This window comes from Dasypus novemcinctus, chromosome 8 (assembly GCF_030445035.2).
Source record: "Dasypus novemcinctus isolate mDasNov1 chromosome 8, mDasNov1.1.hap2, whole genome shotgun sequence".
Classification (NCBI taxonomy): Eukaryota; Metazoa; Chordata; class Mammalia; order Cingulata; family Dasypodidae; genus Dasypus; species Dasypus novemcinctus.
Window position 1 is genome coordinate 44,790,590 of NC_080680.1, and position 15,535 is coordinate 44,806,124.

General features: G+C 34.6%; 1 protein-coding gene across 17 annotated transcripts in view; it reads right to left on the bottom strand.

Moving 5' to 3' along the window:
* The window catches only part of RFX3 (regulatory factor X3), a 345,069-nt gene that overhangs the window by 45,873 nt on the left and 283,661 nt on the right, over positions 1-15,535 (bottom strand). For all 17 annotated transcript variants that reach the window (XM_058301791.2, XM_058301786.2, XM_058301783.2 and 14 more), the window contains 3 exons: positions 14,320-14,417; positions 11,325-11,474; positions 5,921-6,129 (listed from right to left, as the gene is read on the bottom strand). In XM_058301791.2, coding sequence (XP_058157774.1) covers positions 5,921-6,129; positions 11,325-11,474; positions 14,320-14,417 — 457 coding nt within the window. The remainder of the gene's footprint in view (positions 1-5,920; positions 6,130-11,324; positions 11,475-14,319; positions 14,418-15,535) is intronic.

The following is a 15,535-nucleotide window of genomic DNA, read 5'->3' on the forward strand; positions in this document are numbered from 1 at the left end:
ATGAAAAGATTGAAATCATTCCCTTTTAGATCAGGAACAAGACAAGGATGCCCAATGTCATTGCTGTTATTCAACATTATATTGGAAGGTCTACCAGAGCAATTAGGCAAAAGAAATAAAAGGTACTCAAATTGGAAAGGAAGAAGTAAAACTTTCCCTATTGGCAGATAATCAAGAAAAAAATGTCATTTATTACAGCAACTGAAAGAGTCAACTATTAGGAATAAATCTAACCAAGGATCTAAAGGACTTGTACACAAAAAACTCCAAAACATGGTTAAAAGAAATCAAAGAAGACATAAATAAATGGAAGACATGTTAATTCCATGTTAACGGATTGGAACACTAAATTTTGTTAGGATGTCAGTTCTACCTAAAGTGATTTACTGATTCAATGCAATCCCAATCAAAATTCCAACAGCCATCTTTGCAGAAATGACAAAGCCAACCACTGAATTTATATGGAAGGGTAAGGGGCCCAGAATAGCCAAAGCAACTTCAAAAATAAGACTCAAACTGTCCCATCTTACAACTTATTACAAAGCCAGGGTAATCAAAATAACATGGTACTGGCACAAGAACAGACATATAGACCAATGGAATTGGAGTGAGAAGTTTCAGAAGTCAACCCTCACATTTACGGACAAATGATTTTTGTCAAGGGTGCTGAGTCCACTCAATTAGAGAAGAATAGTCTCTTCAACCAATGGTACTAGGAAAACTGAATATTCTTAAGCAAAAGAACAGAGGTGGACCCTACCTCACATCATATACAAAAATGAACAAAATGGCCCGAAGACCTAAGTGTAAGAAACAAAACTATCAAACTCCTATAAGAAAACACAGGGAAAATCTTTAGGACCTTGTGTTAGGCAATGGTTACTAACACATCAAAAACATGAGGAACAACAACAACAAAAAAGAAAAATGAGACTTCATCAAAATTAAAACCTACTCTGCATCAAAAGAGTATTATGAAAGTAAAATGACAACCTACAGAATGGAAGAAAATATTTGGAAACCACCTATCTAATAATGGTTTAATATCTAGAATATATAAAGAAATCTTGCAAATCAAAAGACAAATAACAATTAAAAAATGGGCAAAAGACTTGAATAGACATTTCTCCAAAGAAGATGTACAAATGGCCAATAAACACATGAAAAGATGTTTAATATGATTAGCCATTAGGGACATGCAAATTGAAAGCACAACAAGACGTCATTTCCCATCCACTGGAATGGTTACTATCTAAAACCAAACAAACAGAAAACAGCAAGTGTTAGAGAGGATGTGGAGAAATAGGAACATGCATTCATTTTTGGTGGGAATATAAAATGGTTAACCCACTGTGGAAAAGTTTTATGGGTTTTCAGAAAGTTAAGTATAGAATTACCATATGACCTGCAATCCCACTTCTAGGTATATACCTTAAATAACTGAAAACAGCCTATAGAACAGATATCTGCACACTGATGTTCAGAGTCATTATTCACAATTGCCAAAAGATAGAAGCAACCCAAGTATACATCAACAGATGAAGGGATAAACAAAATGTGGTACATACATACAACGGAATATTATTCAGCTGTAATAAGAACAAAGTTCTGAACAAAGTGATAGCATGGATGAATATTGAGGACATCAAGTTTAGTGAAATAAGGCAGATACAAACAGACAAATACTGTATGAACTCACTGGTATGAAATATTTAGAAAAACAAAATCATGAAGTGAGAACTAGCATACAGTTTACCAGTGGCCAGGGTGGGGTTGGGCAGGAGGATTAAATGCTTAATTGTGCTAGTCTTTTCACTCCTACGGGACCTGATCCATGGAGCTCCTGTAGGTAATTGGTATAGAGTTTCTATTTGGGTTGTTCAGAAAATTTGGTAATGGATGGTGGTACTGTGAATATAGTTAACAGCACTGGGATTTTATATTTGAATATGGTTAGAAGGGGATGTTGGGTTCTACATGTGTTACTAAAATGGAAATTAAAAAACAAAGCAGATATATGGCTTTACAGAACAGTGACCCCCATTACAGATGAAGGATTACAGTTAATAGCACAACTACTAAAATGTTCTTTCATGAATTGTAACATATATACCACAGTAATGCAAGGTATCAGTAATAGGGTAATATAGAAGAATTCTATATTTTATGCATGATTTTTCTGTAAATGTAGATCTTCTCTATTAAAAAAATGAAAAGAAGGATCAAATCAAATCAATTGAGAAAGAAGTCACAATAAAATTTGTATGCCAACAAGATGGATAATCTAGAAGAATGGACAAATTCCTAGAAACATACGAGAATCAAATACATAGGAATAAATTTAACTAAAGGTGTGAATGACTTGTATGTAGAAAACTACATAACACTGTTAAAGGAAATCAAAGAAGACCTAAATAAATGGAAGAATATTACCTGCTCATGGATGGAAGACTAAATGTCATTAAGGGAAACGGACTTGGCCCAGCAGTTAGGGCGTCCATCTACCACATGGGAGGTCTGCGGTTCAAACCCCGGACCTCCTTGTCCCGTGTAGAGCTGGCCCATGTGCAGTGCTGATGCGCGCAAGGAGTGCCGAGCCACGCAAGGGTGTCCCCCGCGTAGGGGAGCCCCATGCCCAAGGAGTGCGCCCGTGAGGAAAGCCGCCCAGCGTGAAAAGAAAGTGCAGCCTGCCCAGGAATGGCACCGTCCACACTTCCCGTGCCACTGACGACAACAGAAATGGACAAAGAAACAAGACGCAGCAAATAGACACCGAGAACAGACAACCGGGGGAGGGGGGAAATAAATAAATAAATAAATAAATAAATAAATGTCATTAAGATGTCTATCCTACCCAAACTGATTTGCAGACTTAATGCAATCCCAATAAAAATTACCACGGCATTTTTCAATGAATTGGAAAAGCTAACTATGAAATTTATTTGGAAGGGCAAGAGGTCCTGTACAGCCAAAGACACACTGAAAAAGAAAAATGAAATCAGAGGAATCACACTACTTGACTTTAAACCATACTACAAAAACATAAAACAAACATACTTTTGACAGTGGTCAAAAGTGCATGGTATTGGCACAAGGATAGACATACTGACCAATGGAACTGAACTGAGAGTTCTGATACAGATCCTTGTATATACAGTCATCTGACGTTTGACAAGGCCACCAAGCCCACTCAACTGGGAGAGAATGACCTATTCAACAAATGGTGCTTGGAGAACTGGATATCCATATCCAAAAGAATGAGAGAGGAATGCTACCTCACACCTTATGCAAAATTAACCCAAGGTGGATGAAAGGTCTAAATATAAGAGCCAAGACCATAAAAATCTTGGCAGATAATGTAGGGAAGTATCTACAGGATTTTGTATTAGGAAACGGTTTCATGAACTTTACACTCGAACCACGAACAAAGAAAGAAAAAATAGATAAATGGGATCTTCTCAAAATTAAAAACTTTTGCACCTCAAAGGAGTTTGTCAAGACAGTGAAGAAGCAGCCTACTCAATGGAAGAAAATATTTGATAACCATATATCTGATAGGGGCCTAATAAGCAGCTTATATGCAGAAATCCTACACCTCAAAAATGAAAAGAAAAATAACTCATGTAAAAAATGGGCAAGTGATTTAAATAGACACTTCTTCAAAGAAGAAATGTAAATGGCTAAAAAGCACATGAAAAAAGGCCCAACATCACTATTAGGGAAATGCAAATAAAAACTACAATGAGATGATATCTTACACCCAGTAGACTGGTGGCTATTGAAAAAACAGAGGACTACAAGTGTTGGAGAGGATATGGAGGAATGGGAACCTTCATCCACTGCTGGTGGGAATGCAGCCATTGTGGAGGACAGTTTGATGATCCCTCAGGAAGCTAACTATAGAACTGCCACATGATCGAGCAATTCCACTGCTAGGTATATACCCAGAAAAATCGAAAGGAAGGACATGAACAGATACCTTATGAAATGGAACTCCATTTGTCAATTCCATCCTAAATATATATGGCATAAATGGAAACGTACACAGGCCCTGTTTTTAACCCTGTAGCACTCTGGTCAGTAGCTCATTCATCATTTGATACCATTTACCATGCAATCAGAAAGGCTTTCTCTTCTGGGGTTCTTTTATGTCTATAAAAACTTACATTTATATTTCAATTATTTTAGTAAAAAAATGATTCATATTATTAATTCATATTATTAAGAAGCTATGTTATTCACTGTGTAGATTATTGGTTCTTAAACTGGCTGTGCATTAGAATAATCAAAAGCACTTAATAGCAATACTGCAATATTCTTGCATCAATGCCAAAGATGTACTGTACTGATAATGGGGGGGAGGTATGGGAAAAATGTGCCAAATGTATGCTATAGACAATGGTTGGTTGTAATAGTTTGATGATATTTTCTCATAATCTGTAACAAATATTCCACCACAGTGTGGTGTGTTGGTAAAGGGAATTCTACATATGTGTACATATATAGAATTATATAGGGAATTCCACATAATTGTTTCATAAGTTCACAACCTCTTTAATAAAAATAAATTTAAAAAAATAGGGTTGGTTGGGGGAGAAATATACCAAATGTAAGATATGGATTAGAGTTATTAGTTTTTTTAAATTTCCCTCCCTTGCGGCTTTTTGCTTGCTGTCTGCTCTCTATGTCCATTCACTGTGTGTTCTTCTGTGTCTGTATTTATTTTTATTTATTCCCCCCTCCCTTGTGGCTTGCTTGTTGTCTGCTCCCTGTGTCCATTTGCTGCACGCTCTTCTGTGTTTTTATTTGTCTCCCTTTTTGTTGTGTCACCTTGCTGAGTTAGCTCTCTTCGTCGTTTGCGGGCCAGCAACACTCCTTGCGGCTTGTGGGCCGGGTGGCTCTCCGCAGTGCTTGTGGGCCGGGTGGCTCTCCATGGCATGCGGGCAAGCGTGCCTTCACAAGGAGGTCCTGGGACGGGAAACCAGGGCCTCCCATATGGTAGAAGGGAATCCAACTGATTGAGCCACAGTCACTTCCCAGTAATATTCTGATAATGGTCTTACATAGTTTGCAACAAATGTTTCACAACAATGTAAGGTGCTTGTGGAGGGGTAATATATGGGACCCCTGTATGATGTTATGCATGTTTATTCTGTAAGTCCACAACTCTTACTGTATATTTATTTATGTGTGTTCATGTATGAATGATATACTTCAATTAAAAATATATTAAAAAAAAATTCCTGACCATCCCACTCCTAATCTCTACCCCTTGACACCAAGATTTTAATTCAGTAGATTTGCAGCAGCATCGAAGATTTTTTTTTTTTTTTTAGTTATTTCTAATGTGCATCCAGGTTTTGAAAAGTTGAAGTAGGTGAAATTAAGAAATTAACTAGATGGTTCTAAGCATGCATCAAAATCACATAGATTGCCACCCCCAAGTTTCTAATTCAGGTAGATTTGGGGGTAGGGCTTGAGAATTTGCATTTCTAAGATATTTCCAGGTGATCCTGATGCCCCTGGTCTAGGGACCAGAGTTTGAGAATAACAGAATTAGAGAACAAAAAGAAGGGAGGTGCCAAAGCCTCAAGACAGAAGCCTACATAATATGTTTGATGTAGTCCTTTCCTGATTGTTCTTAAACATGTTTTCTAGTATGTAATCTTAAAAGTTCTTACCCAAGAACGTCTACGTCTTTAAGCAAGATGCTTTTTATTTTTCCTAACAGGAAGTTTATTTCCATCCATCTGGTACAATTCCATGGTGTACTCCTTGAATTGGGTAATGATAGTCACAAGGGGGAATTTCTGCAAACTAAAGTTTTTGCTTATTTCTTTTATTTTGCATGAGGAACATGTACATATATACATATTTGCAGAATATAAAAAATTAAGCTTAAGAAAAATTAAGATGTTACCTGTAGAAAGACCATTTTAACAGAAATTGCCTGGCAGCTTTAGGAAAACTGGGTCTTCCTTCATAGGGCTTCAGTGCTTGCATCATCACATTGTCAAGCCAGGCAGCCCATTGCTCCAGGGTGCTCTGTTGCTGAAGTGTCATCTTGAAGTCTGTTTCTAGTCTCTGAACCATGTTGTCATCACACTGGCATACCCAGGAAGCCTGCTCCTGGGACAGTACATAGAAACCAAAGGGAAAGTTCAACTCAGCATCTTTCATTGAATGTCAACACACAAACCATATGCACAAATGGAAAATTATAATGAAGCTTCAGACAAGTGAGTGAGTCAAGAAAATGAACCACTTGTCAGTTGTTAAGGAAACCAACACCCTTTTTATTAATTTAGGGATTTAATGATTCTCCTTACTCATTCTTGTATGCAAAAGAGGAATGTGACATATAAACATGACTTGGTTTTTCTACACCAACTAGTCTGTGGGAAAGATTAAAACGCATTATTAATTAAGAAGAATAGAAGTCTGAACCTACAGGATGCAGTCTTTCATTACAGTTATTCAGTTTTTAGAGTGACTTCAAAGTTCTTTCCTTATTCCCCAATCAGATAAAACTTTAAAAGCCAATTCATTTGAGAAGAATTAGGGTAAGTCAGAATGGATAAACAGATTAAAAAGGCCAAAGGGGTCCATCAAGATTAAAACAGAAACAAATAATGGAATGGTACAAGCATATGCTATGAGTTTTACGGATTGGAAACTGAAATCTCAAGGGCCATCAAGAGAAGCCAAATTAATTCATGGAACTGAAAACAAAAATAACAACAAAACACACTTGAGAAAATATAGACATGCTACCTGCCAAGAAATTCGATTACTGCAATTTTCTTTCTGGTTCTGCTTGGGAAGTTTCAAATTTGGGAATAGCAATGAAAACAGGAACTTTTAAGACTATTTTTCAGGGGATACCATAAGTTTTAGGATGTTTCCAATGCTATATTATATTTTAAGATTAAAAAAACACACTATTCTCTCAAGATCAAGATAAAATTGGTTATATAATATTTTGACTAAGAGTTAGAAAACATGGATTTTAACCCAGGTCCTGAATCAATCAAACTGAAAAAACAATTCATTTAATTTATGTGAATCTCAGTTTCCACAGCATAAAATTAGAGAAATGAAATTTAACAAGAATTTTTAAGTTAGAGTTCATGTGTCCAGAGTTGTTTCAAGATGGGATTCTGTGGAGGGGTGTCTATGAAGGTCCTACTTCTCTATATAAAATGTGAATATGTATGAATTTTTTCCAAAAAGAGGGTCTATAATTTTTATTCTATATGTTCTCAGAGGACAAGTTCATTCAAATAGACAATTTCAACTTCTATTTATATACTGAATAAATCTCTAATCTCCATCTCCTAGTTTCAGCCTTTCTTCTGATCCTATAGGCTTTATCCAAGGGACTATTTGAACTGGAGGCAGTTCAAATACAAAATGCCCTAAACTCAATTCATTTTATTTCTCCAGGGAAACCTATTGTTTCTTTTATATTCTCACTTGATACAATGACCCAGTATGTTCTCTTTCTTTCATCTAATTCATCAGAAAGTCTTTCAGATTTTACCTTCTAAATGTTACTATTAAACACTTTGAGTACACAAAAATATGATCATAGAAAAAAAATACAAATAAGCAAAAAGGAAATAAGATACCTAAAATACTAACAATAAGAGAGAACTAAAATATGCTGGTGTATTTATTTACCCTTCAATCTTTGCTTATATACATAAAAATATTCAAGCTAAAAGGAAACATATACAACTAGATATTCTGCTTGTTTTCACTTAATGTGTGGTTGGGAATCTAAGGCCCCTCTCAAAAGGAAGCACAGTGGGCAACACCATCCCCAACAAACATAAGGGGGGGAATGCAACTATGCAACTATTATTATTCTAGTAATGGAAGAAATTGTAACACTGATATAAAGACAGTGGTTACCAGAGGTTCTGAAGAGATAGTGTGAGGGAAGAATAGGTGTAACATGGGGCATTTCTGGGACATTGGAATTATTCTGCATGACATTGCAATGATGGATACAGGCCATTATACCATTTGTCAAAACCCATAAAATGGTGCAGTGCAAAGTGTAAACCATAATATAAATTATAGACCATGGTTAGCAGCAGTGCTTCAGGATGTGTTCTTCAACTGTAACAAATGTACCACACTAATGAAAGATGTTAATAGTGAAAAGTGTGGAAGGGGGAGAGGATAGTATATATGGGAATACCCTATATTTCTGATGTAACATTTATGTAATCTAAAGCTTTTTTAATAATTAAAAGAGAAAAAAATCATACGGTCATAATAATTTTAATCAAAGAAAAATTATAATTGAAAAAATTTAAAATACTTCATTAAAAGTTATATAGAATTCCAAAAAAACACCAAAATCAACAACGTATGGTAACCATCTTTCCACGTGGGCAATAGAGCTATATTAATTGCTAAATGACTGAAGCTGTTACATTAAATGAATATACCCCTATTTATATAACTATAATCCCTACAGTTAATTGTTTCAGTTTTTTACTATTATGAATAATGCTATGATTAACATCTTGTAATTAAGTCTTTGCTTATTTTTGCACTTATTTCTGTATGATACATTTATAGAAAAGGAACAGTTAAGATCTTTTATAATATAATGTTAAATGTGTTCTAGAAATTTTTTTACCAATTTACACTCTGATCAAGAGGCCATGAGAGGAGTATCCAGGGAAGAATTTCAAACATTAAGGAAAGGATAAGGAGGTTGTTTATTGTTTCTGTTTTTATTTTTTTATTTATTGATAAGGAGGGGGCACTTAATGGTATCCCCTGACGAATTTAACTTCATTTCTTAGCATAAATTAAAACTCGATATTTACTTGGCAATTAGCTTTTGCTAAGAGAAGATGATGATCTAAAACCCAATTTAGAAATATAGCCACAGCACATTAAATTATTCTGGCTTTTCAAGCTACTTGTATTTCTTTTTTATTACTCGCAAGATTAAAAATATATTACTAGAGTATACTATAAATATTGCCTTATGAAAAAAAGTTTGGATATTTCAATTCTATAGCTGAAAAAGCTAAGGATGAAGATTTTAAAATGTTCTTAACTTACAAATAAATTATATTCAAAATGACTAGAAGTCAGGAGCTTCATTATATGGATCTGCCCACCTTAACTGATTTAGCCCATAATGTAGATAAAAAACTACTTATAAAAACTTTACCAAAAAAATTAGAAAACAGTATCATTGTTATGCTATCAATTAAAAAAAACACAGAACTAGATAAACTGCAACAGGAAAGTAATCTTGAATGTTGGTGGCATGACAAAAAGATTTAATTACAGAACAAAGTGGTGAAACAAGATTTATGGATACCCTGAAAAGAACTTTTTAGTACTTTCAAGCTCCTTGGTGAGTACTGTAATATAGATGCTTTCACAAAATTTTAATTTTTTAATTAAAATTTATCACAAAAGCATCACCCTTTTATTTGTTTCATAGGGGCAAAGACTACTTTCACACAATTCACCCATTTAAAGTGTACATTTCAATGGCTTTCAGCATATTCACACAGTTGTGCATCCATCACCAAAATCAATTTTAGAATATTTTCATTACCCCCAAAAGAAACTCTGTACTCCTTAGCTAGCACTTCCTCTACCCCACAGCAAATAATAATCTACTTTCTGACTCCAGAGATTTTCCTATTCTGGACATTTCAAATAAATGAAATCAAATAATGGGTGATATGTTGTGATTGGCTTTTTTCACTTAACATAATGGTTTCAAGGTTCATCCAGGCTGTAGCATTTCTCTTTATTACGAATAATATTCCATTGAACGACTATACCACATTTCATTACCCACTTGTTAGTAGATGGACATTTTGGTTATTATGAATAATGCAGTTGTGAACATTCATGTACACATTTTTGTGTGGACATATTTTCTCATTTCTCTGGGGTATATACTTAGGAGTGGAGTTGCTGAGTCATATGGCAACTATATTTTACCTTTTGAGGAACTGTCAGACTGTTTTCCAAAGTGATTGCAGCATTTTACATTTCTATCATACAGAAGTGTATGAGAGTTCCAAGTTTTTTCTTACTAATACTTTTTATTATTTGTCTTTTTAATTGCATCCATTAGTGTGCGTGAAGTGGTATCTCATTGTGGTTTTGATTTTCAATTCCTTAATAAGTAATGACAAGCATCTTTTCATGTATTTATTGGCTATATGCAGACATTCTCTGGAGAAATGTCATTCAGATCCTTTTGTCTATTTTTAAATTGTGTTGCCTTTTTATTGATGGTAATAGTTCTGTATTTGCTCTGGATATAAGTCCTTATCAGATATATTATTTGCAATCATTTTCCTACATTCTGTGGGTTATCTTCACTTTTTTGATGGTCTCTTGGAAGCAAAAGGCTTTAATTTTTATTAATCCAGTTCATGTATTTTTTCTTTTGTTGCTTATGTTTTGGGTGTGCAATAGTATATTACACCCAATTCTTTTCAAATGAACAAGTATTTACTAGCCACTTATAATGAACTTTGTTCTTTTTTCTTCCCTCTCCCTCCCACCCTGCTGTTTTTGCTGTATATGTCCATTAGCTGTGTGATCTTCTGTGTCTCTTTTTGTCTTCTCTTCTCGTTTTCTCCTCTAGGCTTTGCATCTCTCTCTTCTTGCATCATCATCTTGTAGTGTAGCTAGCCGTGTGAACCATGGGAACACTTTTGCCAGGGGGTCCTGGGTATGGAACCCAGGTCCTCCCATATGGTAGATGGAAGCCCAATCACTTGAGCCACATCTGTTTCCCTATAGTAAACTTTGAAACAGAGTTTTCTTACTTCATTCAAAGTGGGACACTATTAATAGCAGAAATAGTTATCATCTATTAAATACTTACTTTGTGACTGTCACAGTGCAAAGTCTCTACATCTTACCAATTATATAAACAATATTCTAAGAGTAGTATCATTAGGTGGGGGAGGTGAGGCCCAGAATAGTTAAGTAACTTGCCCAAGACCCTTCCACAAGTAGATGAACAGTTTAATCTTTTGCTTTTCTAACATTAATGACTGCAATCTTCATTGCTATCATATATCTACTGCAAATCCTAGTGATATATTTTGTTGCCTTCTAGGACAATGAATCTAGCAGACTTTAACCAAAACAGAGGCACAGTAAAGTCCTATCTGAGTAAAATCTCCTTTTCAGGACACTGTGAATATATGTGCTCCTGTATATAGATGAAACATAGAAAAGAAATCTGATGATCTTAATTAAGAACAAATTCACATCTTTCCTCAAAAGATATGTTTTGAAAGAAAACAGAGTACCTGGACATTGGCAAAGTCAACACGGTTGAGGTCACTGAGCATCTGGTTGATTTGAGAAGTGTTCTGAAGCACTGCACGAGCCGCCTGGGCCAGGTGATTGAGCGATGTATATCTTCGCAGAGTCTGGGCAAAGGCACTTACAGCGGCAACCTATAAGGAAATCAAGTTAAACAGGGATTTTTTTCCCCTCTGGTAAAAGAAACCACTGGAATCTTCAAATCCATTTTCCCTTGCCAAATTTTAGATGCTTTCCTGACACTTATTTCAAATTCATTTGGTAAGAGAGCTCACTTGTAAATTACAGCACTTAAATCTCTAAGCCAAGTATTATTATCCTTTTGAGTAGGTTGAGGTCAAGACTAAAACAAACTCCCACATTTTAAGACGTCTGAGTGCTGAACTAATTAAACTAGACTTGTAGTAACTACTCAACCATAGCAAGAGATGATTGTCTAGAGTATTAGGAAAAATAGTTTTTTGTTTCTTGTTTACTTTCTAGAGGAAAGTCAGCTAGAAACTAGGCAAATAAAAAATCTTTTTACTTGGAAAACTGACCTATACAGTTCCAATTTTTTAACTGGATAAAAATTTATTTTTCAGAGCACTGCCACTGAGTTATTCTTATTACCTTTATTTTATAGAAATTGGGTTAATTTTGAAGTGAAACAAGAGCGTTCATAGCCTTTATTAGAAAATATATAGCTAATAAACTTATCAGAGGCAAGAAACTAGAAGAACTGGTTTTCATAATAAGAATTTCTGTAAAAAAGGGGCTACCCAGGAAGTCTCTGTTTGACCCCAAAAGCAACTTCCCATCCTTTTCCACTCTGGTCTGTGCCCAGGAATACTGACCTGAATAGACTATGTTACCTATCTCCCTTGCTCCTGGCTTCCAGTTGGGTTTGGCACTGATAGATTTGGGAGAATAGGTAAAGAGATTGGCCAGTGTATTTATTTCCCCAAAACATTTGTTCCCTCTCTTTTGGTAAAACCCACTTTCTTTCTTTAAGGCCACAGTTCTAGGGGAAGGAGAAGGTCTCCAACTATTATAATTTTCACCCTTTTGCCCCTTCAGACTTAGGGATGGTTAGGACTTCCTGCTATTCCTAGTCCTTGTATACCTCACCATCCCTCCTAGGTGTTCCTAATTCTGTTTTCCCTTTTGGAAATAGATCCTTCTTAAACTCTCTTCAGTTATGACCTCAATGGATAAACATTTGTTTCCTGTTGGCAACCTGACCCTGAATGAGCCAGGTATTGTTGAAAGAGCAAAAATAATACGAAAAAAATTCTAGGTAAATAGCTAAATGTCATGATCTCAAGGAAATCTGTTACACAGTATCTCTAATGAGCGTTTTAACATATACATAAGAATGCATGGTGCTGCATTTAGTTACTATGAGTAAATAATTACTACTCGTTTGGCTCAGTGGTGAAGGGGCTGGTGGGGCAATGGATACTCTGTCTTGATGAGATGTTTTAGGACTATGTGGAACTTTGGGGGAAGCTCACTTACCCTCATCAAAGAAAAGTTTTACACTCTCTTCCATTTGTGGTTTATATTAATAGAGCACATAAAATGTACCAGGCACTGTTAAATGTCTTACATATACTACTTTATTAAATTCTCAAAACAATCCTATTAGACATATATTATGAATTAAAGATGTTAAGTAGGTTGCTCAAGGTTACACAGAAACTCTGTGACAGTGGTGGGATTTGAAGCCAATCATTTTGATTCCAATTGCCACAGTCTTAACCTAATTATGCTCTTTCTTCTGTCAAGGTAGATTGTCTGCATTGATTCAGTGCTCAGTTGAAAAAAGGTTAAGTATCTGTAAGAGACAAAAAGCAGAAGACAACCTCCATCAAGGTAAAAAAATCCAAATTGACTCTGGAGATTAATGAGATGGCCAATATTGCAGCTGGACTGCTACTACAATCACTTTAATGAAAGTGGGAAGGAGATGCTTTCAGATATTTGAAGTGTTATTATGAATATGACTGACTTTGCAAGTTGGAAAGACTTCTGTCATAATCGAATAGTGCCTTCTTTTTTGCCCACCTCAAGATGGTACTCTAGAACAGAGCTGCCAAAAAGAATTCACAGTGATGATGGAAATGCTTTACATACATGTAGCCCAAGAGAGTATTGGTCACATGGGGTTATTGAGCAGTTAAATTGTAGCTACTGTGACTAAAATTTTAATTTAATTTAATTTTAATTTTAAATTCAAATTTAAATAGCCACATAGGAATAGTGCTACTTTATTGGACAGCACAGTTCTATAGCACCAATCTAAGTTGGACATATAAATAAAATGTTTCTTCCTCTGTGTTTTAGAGATAGAAAATCTTATTGCAAATTTTAAGCCAAAAGCAGAAAGAAGTGGGAGTTACTGGTGTTCCCAGAAGAGACCTATCAGCTACAAGAACTCATATTGAAAGCCAAAGTATATTGCTGGAGTCTGATAGTGGATATAGTCATTGATAAAAAGCCACAAATATGGGAACCCTATATTTTATTCATGATTGTTCTGTAAAGCCCACAATTTCTCTAATGAATGAATGAATGTTACAGGGATAAAAAGAGCCATAAAAATCCTAAAAGGCAAAAGAATTTTAATTTATATGAATGTTTTAGAATAACACATAAAGTAGGGGATTTTAAAAATCTAAAACTCCCTCAGATGGGATCATTTGAAAATTCTATTCTATTTTTAATATTTGAAATTAAGCAATCTAAAATATAAAGACTGGAAAAGGGCTTACAATACATCACACTTAAAATGTTTCTCTAATCTTGAAAGGAAAATAAATATCTCTTGTTCAAGTTCTTTAACAACACGGTTAAAAAATAAAAATACAAACATCAATTTTAAAAGATTCTTTTATAATATAAACTTTATACGTAATACCACTTGGTAGGACAGATGTAAAGTTCATAGTTCAGAACAATTTCCTAAACACAAAAGGCAAAGACATAACAGTGTACCTTGGTTTGTATCATTCTCTGTGGAATATTGTTCATGGCATTGGAAAGCCAACCTTCAAGGCTTTTTGCAAAATTTCGAATGGCTTGGGTCAAGGCACCTAAATGTTAAAGAATAAAAGTAGAATGAAAAAGATACCAAAGAACATTAATCTTTATGCCAGAATAAGGGAAAACACATGCACACAGCATCTGAAATAGCACAGAACTTCTATTGTCTTCATTGATAAGACTTTAACATTGACATTATTCCTAATTCTGAAAGTATCCAAGAATTGTATATTTCAGGGGCTATTTTTTTAAAAAGCTATTTTATTTCCAGATATTTATTACACTTTGTTGGGAAACAAAAACATTCAAACATATTTGCTTATAGCAACATATACCAGTTGTGAATATACTTATAGATTGTTTAAAGAATTTTCTATTTAGACAAAACACGTTTCATTAACTGTTTTGTCCTTAAAGGTTAAGTATTTTCTTTACAAATTCTTCATCTTGATTTTTTCAAGATCTTAACCTACCTTCATTTCTTTAGTTAAAAAGAAAAATAATGTAAAGCTTTCTCTCTTTCTCTAAGGGTCTATTTATACTAGAACATATGAATTGGAGGAGTTATCTACAAAACAATACAAAACATCTCTCACTCTTTGGAAAGTAAGGTAAAAATAAAAATTGTCCAACTTGAAGATTTCGGATAGCTACTCTTCATTTCACTTGGCAGGTGTAGGTAAAAAATTAGTATGATAAAATTGCTGTCACAAAGACTAATATTCTTAAAATATTCCTAAAATTGCTCATTCCATATTTTTCACATATCTGTTAAAAACCCAAATAAGAATAGGGCCATGACAGTACATTTTATCTTGGCCATAAAATGATTAGAAATATCTTCAATTATTAGGAGTGGCTATGACTATTCACAAGAAGGGATCTGCATACTGAGATTGCCTTATTATAATATTCACTTATTCAATAAGTAATCGAATCAATATTATTTCACTTCATCTATACCCAAGACTCCACATTAGGGGGCAGTTTTAAATATTTAATAATAAAGTATTTGGAGCAGGAATTTTTTTAACCAGGGGTCCAAGAGCTTGAATTGAAATGCAAAAAAACTCATTATTTTTGTGGGGATGGTTGGTGTGCATATAATATGTTTATTAAGTAATACACAGTATAGTGTGGACTTATTAAATAATAAACAGTGTAGTGT